Below are 7,590 nucleotides of genomic sequence, written 5' to 3'. Positions count from 1 at the left end.
GGGCGACAAGGCCAGCCTCGCCACCACGGGAGACAATTGGATGATGGGGAGGGATTTCAGTGCATGCTTCATCATTAAAAAGCATTAGCATTATCTTGACTTTGAAAAAAATTATCGCGCGATGACCATTACTCTCTGTATTAGCGGGGTGAGCAGACATATTGGTGGGGGGGGCAACGGTCAAGCTTATTGGTCATAATGGCAAAAACGTTTCAGTGACAAATGGAGAGGTTCCCAATGTCAGGCTGCAGGAGGAGCCTTTTTAAATAAAGTTACAAAATGAAAATGTAGCAATTCTCTATCTCGCTGTCAGCTACCATTTGGGTGATTTAGATAAGACAAGTCATTTGAGACACTTTTGAAGCCCGAAGCTACAGTGGATAACAGAATCAGCGGTGCGATGGCTAAGGGTGGAGATGATTTGGCATTCGGGTTTAGCATGCAGAGGTCAACGGCCGGTTAATGCACAACGTAATACATGATTGAGTCAAGCAGCCCGAGGAGGGGGGGGGGGGGGTGCTAAGGTCAAAGGTTGGAGTTCAGACTCTTTTGGGGCGGGTCACTGTGGACACAGTAGCAACATGAGTCACTGAATTATGCTCATTTGTCTGGTTAGTCATTCGACTTTAGAATGAATGTCTATCAACCATTCACAAGAATGATTTTTTTTAAAGACTACAATAGGAACACAAACACGCAATTCTTGGTACCCTTCCCTGAAAGAAAAAGCCCCAGTGGTCACTGGAATAACTTGAAAGTGATTGGACTGAAACAACAAAGAGAAAAACAAACTGGAGCTTTTGACAAATCACAGAAGCTCGGTGTTTGCAGACGTAAATATGAAGAATCCAAAGAAAAAGAGACCCTTACCTACCCTGACACACAAAGGAGGCTCAGTCCTGTTCTGGGCTACTTTGCTGCATTCGCCACCGGGTAGCTTTAAACAAATAACATCATCTCAAGATTGACATGGCACTGGGACCCCAAAACAGCCAAGAACAGTTTAAGAGCAACACAATGGACTACAGTATTCCAAAGATTTGTGATATAAGTCATATATTTGTGGGAGGAGCTTAAACATGCTGGCAGGAGCAGTTTGCCAAAATAGCTGTCAACAGGTGCACAAGTCTCACATGAGAGTGACAGAAATCGCCTGATTGTAGCCCTTGCCCCAAAAGGATCTGCAGCAATATATGAAGTTTAGGGTATGATCTTTTTTTTGGCCAGGCCAGTTTCATACATGCCTTATTATTGTCAGTTTTAGTCATTTTGTGGGTTGAAAAACTGTTCCAGACACGAGACTTTAGCTTTACAGATACCGTGTCTCCAGTGCACGCAATTTGAGGTGTGATAGTCACATGAAGCTAACTGTGCTGTACTTTCTATGATCCATTACGCAAGTGTTTTCCACCTATATCTTCCACTTAATTGCAAGTTTCAGATCCGGATCAATAAAAATTGAGAACAATTTTTTCCCCCCACTTAACAGTCTTAAACTGCCCTTCTCTACTTCATCCCCATGTGCAACGTTGACAGCCAGCCACTGAAACTGATAGCATCTACATCATTTCAAGGACATACAATATCACCCATGAGCCAAGCCTCCTTATATGAATACATAGAGGAAAGGTTTCCAGCTACACTTTTCCATAATTGAATTCCCAAGGACATGGGAGGTGCTGGAGGGGGAGGGGGGGGGGATAGAAAAGGTTGAAGGGAGGGAGCACAAATGATACATTCCAAAGGTTCTGTGTGATGAGTGCACATAAGAAAAACACATACAAAGACCTCAAAACCATTCAATTATGATGTCATATTCAATCATCAGAATTGGACATAAGACACCTTGGAAGAGTCAACTATATTAAAATAAATGTGATCAGGTTAAAATAAATACATTTTTAAAACTTAAAAACAAAAAAAAAAGCCAAGGCTGGCTTCTGAGCTTGCAAGAAGCAGTGCAGTTAGACATCCAAATTGCATGGCCTTTCCTCCCCTGGGGTTAATGTTACTTGTCTGCTCACTGCACTGAGCATAATAACCGAGTAGACTGAGCATGTTTGATGGTTTGGGCGTACCTGTCAATCAATTCAAATCCAGCCCGAATAGATTTGCATAGATACATTGCAGCGGCATCTGTGGAAGATGATGCAGATGTGTTTCAGGAAAATACGTCACTGCAGTTATCAGATACTGATCCTTTGAAACATCCATCCATCCATTTTCTAATCTGCTTATCCTCACAAGGGTCACGGCCTTGCCAGAGCCTATCCCAGCTGTCTTCGGGCAGTAGGCGGGGGACATCCTGAAATGGTCGCCAGCCAATTGCAGGGCACATAGAGACGAACAACCATTCACACTCACACTTACACCTAGGAACAATTTAGGGTGCTCCATTAGCCTTCCATGCATGTTTTTTGGGACTGTGGGAGGAAACCTACTCAGATACGAGCAGTACATACAAACTCCACACAGGCAGACCGGAGCCGGAATCGGCACTGTGAGGCCGATTTGTGCGAACCAGTCGACCAACGTTCCACCTTCCTTTAACAAACTAGCTTCTTAAAATGTGACTTTTATTCATTTGCTCTTATTTGTTTGTTTTGGCACTTTGTGTTTGTTGTTACGTCGTGTGGACCTAATGTGGACTTTTTTTCAGCATTTTTTGGCCACGACATTCATCAAGGAGGAGACTCTGTGCTTGGTGGTTGCGCCTTCTCGGCAGCATGGGTATACCAGCACTGTTTTTGCCTGGGAGGAATGTTGGCGCCATTTGACTGTTGTTGCTGGACAGTCCCGGGGCGCTTGTGTCTTGCGCCTGTTATGGGCAGCATTTTTCACAGCCCCACTTTGTTCAGCGGAGAGATCGTAGCATGACGTCTCTGATCCACTGGTGAAAGGACACTTTGATCCTCTCCTCTTTCATCTATAACTGCTTCAGACAACAAAGTGTATGCAGAAAAGTGGTGAAGATTGCACGACTGTCTGTGTCCTATGTGTTGTGTTGTGTTATTTTTGTTATTTTGACTTCAAAATGGCGCCGCGTGAGTGGCTGCCTTTCCAGCAGCTCCTATTATTTGTTGTTTTACTTCTTCCTTTCATAACTTTGCAGCTGTGAATCGGGAATTTCTCCATTGCGAGACTAATAAAGGGTTTTCATATATTATCTTATGAAACTGAAATGAAAAGAAGTGGAAAACGTATCGAAATTATGCTAGTGAACTGATATTGAAGGGGGAGGCAGCCTCCAATGGTTTTAAGTGGGACCTGTTCTATTACAGGTCGGCATCATGCAATGATACGACAGCGCCCTCTATTGGTTGGCAATGAGAATATACTCACACAAAACGGACGCTTCATTAGGTCTACCCCACAATGTAATGACGTCCATTACGCTCTATTTTATCCCTCCAAGTGTTCCCGAAACAGTACGTATGGTATAAAAGTGATGAGCACGTCCGTGAGGCTGCTCCGGTCGTCCCGTGTGACGTTTGCATACTTGGGTTTCTTCCCACATTCCAAAAATATTCTTGTCGAGTGATGGTGAATGTTGTCGACTTCAGCCCGACATAGTGAGGACAAGCGGGATGGATGATCAACAAGACTTTCTGTAGAATTTTATTGATTGACTTTCTTCTTAAGGGCTCATCGACAAGATACTTCATTATGTCCACTTGAACAAATCTAATGTAGCATACATCTGTATTCCATCATGTGTCATTTATCTAAATAGGTTGGTTAGAATATTAAAAACAGTATAAGATAAGCGGCGGTATCTATAAGATATAGATATAAGATATAGATACCGCCGCTCGTTCCTACCGACTGCTGTCAGGCTGCTGAATAAAAAATAAAATGTGTTATCTATACAGTATCTATATTTATATTGCACTTAATTGAACGGTGTACATTGAAACTGTAACATTTATTTTGTGAATGCAAACACTTTGTTTTTCTTATTTCTTCTTTCTACCCACAATCTTGCTGCTGTAGACTGTAAATTTCCCCAGTGTGGGACAAATAAAGGTTATCTTAACTTATAACCAGGTGTAGAATTTTGAGGTCATTCTACTTTGTCATCAATTACGAATATGACACTGTGGTTTTAAAACTTTTTATTAAAAATGTGTGCTTTTAAATTAATTTGAGCTGCGTAATCAACCCTGGTGTTAAAATGACAACACATGAGGGAGAAACTATGACATGTAATTAAATTTGGTACAGTCACCAGAAACGCCATTTGAACAAGTACTTCAAGGGGCCGATGCCATAGTTTAAGAAAAACCTCCGTGGACACGCGGCTGACACACGATAAAATCATTCACTCCTGTTTTCGGTGACGCTATCAAAGACATTTAACAAGATGTTCGAAATGATAGTTTGCAGTTGTGGGCAATGACGCACGTCGGCCTGCCACACCTTTAGATGATATTTTTAGGTTGATCTTCCTTCACAGTATACATTTTAAATAACCATCATGCAATGGCAAATTTCAAAATAGGAGTTCGATTCATGAATGGATGACTAAAATATCCTGATTCAATCAGAATTGGTATTCAAACGGCTCCCGTCACGCTGTACACATTTTGACACCGAGCAATTGAACAGTACTCAAGGATGTTCTCAGAAAGGTGGTGGCTAACTGAGCTTATCGAGTGTCATCAACAAAGTTATAGAAGTGCATCTCCTCGAAATTGGCATACATAAATAAATAACCAAACGCATCATGTGAATTTTGACATTGAGTTAGTTCCTTGCTCGAAGAATGGCAAAAACAACCAAAGCGTTGAACAGTTGGACATTTCAGATTTCAAAGTTCAGACATGGTCCAAATAAGTTCCGTTGGTAAGGGAAGAGTGCATTTCAGGTTCATCCCGAAATTTCACATGAAAGCCTAATATCCTTAGATTTTTGTGAGTAGTCTGTGCATCCTGTGATGCTTTGGCGACGGGCCTAGCAAGTAGTGTTCCTTCAGGAGAGGCGCTGGTTTATGCGGCATGTAAAATGGATGGATGGATGACATTCACTGATTGTCCCCGCTAAAGTACTGCAGCAATGCGGTTCTAATACCAGGCCCTTGTGCGGTACAGTCCATAGTTGAAGTCTGACCAGGTGGACTTTCAGGCTGCACCTCCTGGAAATCGTCACCATGTTCTTCACAAATGTTATGCAGTACACAGCAGGCAATAGCCATTTCCCTGGCGAGCTCCACTTTGCAGTCCAGTTTCTTCGTGAGGCATCTCCATCGACCTTTCAATCTCCCGAGGGCTGCTTCTAAAACGGACCTTGCACGGTTCAGTCGGGAGTTGTAGGCGACTTGTTCCAGAGTCAGGTCTTCCGTGTCGCAGAAGGGTGTCATGAGCCACTCCTCCGCGGGGTACGATGGGCCACCAATGAGGTAATGGCCAACATCACGGCCCGAGATGTCGACTTTGTTTTGACCCAACAATTGCCCGTCGCTTAGAAGCTCCCACAACGGTGACCGCTGTAGCACTGCGGCGTCACACGCACTCCCCGGAGAGTCAACACATATGTCCCAAAAGTGTCCATTTCCATCCACAACCGCTTGGAGAATGACAGAGTATCCGCCTTTCTGATTTCTGTAGTGTTGGGGGTTCTCATTCGGAATCGCTATGAGAATGTGGCAAGCACCGAGTACACCCACACATTGTGGTGCTCCCCAAGTGCCGTGAAACAAGGTGGACAGCTCCACCAATTTGTCAGCGTTGGGGCATCTGATGTGGATGGGAAGGAGTAGCTTAGTGACCGCGACGCAGAAGTCTCGCACACACAAGTACACGGTGCTCAGGCCCACCCCAAAGAGACGGCTAATGGTCTTGTAGCCACCGCCGTTGGCGAGCTTCCAAACGGCAATGGCGACTCTCTTTTCAAAAGGGATTGAGGGACGGAAATTTGTGTCCCTTCTGCCCATGGCACGTTTCACCCGACTGCAGATGTACTCAAAGGTCTTCCTGGATAAATGGAAATTCTGCTGGAACTGCGAAGGGCTGAAATCCGGAACAACGTGGTCCCACCAGTGCCGAGAACGCGGACGCATCCACACAGAAGGTGGCGCTCGCCTTGATATGAGCCACAACAGCACCTGTAAATTCGAGTTGTCCCAAGATAAACAATAACTGCAGCTGTAATAAAGTGATTCTGAGACACTATTAAAAAGACATTGTCCATCCCGCTTGATAAAATAACAGATTAAGTTCCATTTATTATTGTTTTTTTCTTTACCAACTGGCAAAGCAGTTAAACAAGCTGGAATAATGTTCATGTGGGTAAACTCTAACGTAAGCATTGATTTACAACCTTATTATTAGAGTAATGCTAAAATTGTATTAGTAATACCAAAAATTGATTAGTATCCAAATAAAATGTAACTTGATTTCATCGTAAAGGATTTATTTGGCAATGTTTATTTAACACGTTTAAGGTTCCTAAGTATTTGTTGGGGGGAAAACAGCAACATCATAAATTGACAAATTAAATACAATTCTGTATGTTGCAAAAAGTATCCCAATAATGGTTGAGCTGGACAAACCAAATGATATGATGGTTCATTACTTCCCTTTTTTGAAGGGTTGACCCCTTGGAAAATCATATTAATGGTTCACTTTTAAAACAAAGATGAGGCGTGATTTATCCGCAAAATTCAATCGAACGCACACGTTAACCAGCTGTGGACTGACGATTCACGGAGACATAACGAAGATTTGAGACTTGGAGAGAGATCGGGAAAATAGGTCGCAGTGTTCATCATAACAATACTTTCAAAGTTACCTTCTTCTTGTTACGTAATCTCTGTTGATGCATGTCACGGAGAAACTGAATGAGTCGATGACGGATTCCAATATAAACTCGCAAAGTCAGAAGCAATATTTGCACATATTCCTTATCCATTGCGATTGTGTTTCTTCTTTCTCCCGGGATAGTTGGCAACCAGGGTCCGTGCGCATTACCGCCACCTTAAGTTAATATTTCTGCTTTCGTGTTCTTGTTCCCTATTGGGGAGGGAAGTTCCTATTTGGACACGTGACGTGTTTAGCACAGACGCGGAAATATGTACGATAACCCCTTAGGCACCACATTGAACGTTTATAAGTTGCCATATTGCGTGTGTAAAAGTGGAACAGTCGACAAAGATGCATCCTTAATTTCTTAATTTCTTGGAGGCAAAACAAATGTTTTACAGTCATTTTGTGAGATTGTATGAGTTTAAGACATCACAACATTTTACGAAGACAATTTGCTCACGTTATGACTCGATAATTCTTGTTTACTCTCAAATTTAGTTTGGAGCCGACCTGTGTGACGTCATGCACATTGTCATGATCCAGTGGCGAAAGGAAATTGAGTCTCTCTTTTATCGGTAACTGCTTCAAACAAGGTGTATGCAGGAATAGTTATCAAGTTTGTTTGTTTGTTTGTTTATTGAACATAATGTCAAATATGCTCTATGTGCAACATAAAGCACAAATGAAATAACGTTCCTCCCTCAACCACAGTGCAAACATGTAGTTATGATTATATTGTACGTGTTTTATGTTATGTTGTATTGTTTGTGTTATTTTATTTTAAATG

General features: G+C 42.5%; 1 protein-coding gene across 1 annotated transcript; it reads right to left on the bottom strand.

Annotated features, from left to right (window-relative positions):
- Window positions 1-4,098: 4,098 nt before the first annotated feature.
- LOC147210381 (uncharacterized) lies at window positions 4,099-7,005 on the bottom strand. The gene is made up of 2 exons (XM_086109786.1): window positions 6,790-7,005; window positions 4,099-6,103 (listed from the first exon to the last, which is right to left on the bottom strand). The coding sequence occupies exons 1-2, from the start codon at window positions 6,907-6,909 to the stop codon at window positions 5,024-5,026; spliced, it is 1,200 nt and encodes a 399-aa protein (XP_085965912.1). The 5' UTR covers window positions 6,910-7,005; the 3' UTR covers window positions 4,099-5,023.
- Between the last annotated feature and the right edge of the window lie 585 nt (window positions 7,006-7,590).

Source organism: Hippocampus guttulatus, chromosome 1 (assembly GCF_054856545.1).
Source record: "Hippocampus guttulatus isolate MCC_2025c chromosome 1, RoL_Hgut_1.0, whole genome shotgun sequence".
NCBI classification, from domain to species: Eukaryota; Metazoa; Chordata; class Actinopteri; order Syngnathiformes; family Syngnathidae; genus Hippocampus; species Hippocampus guttulatus.
The sequence above is the reverse complement of the archived record's forward strand: the minus strand, read 5'-3'. Positions and strand labels throughout refer to the sequence as shown.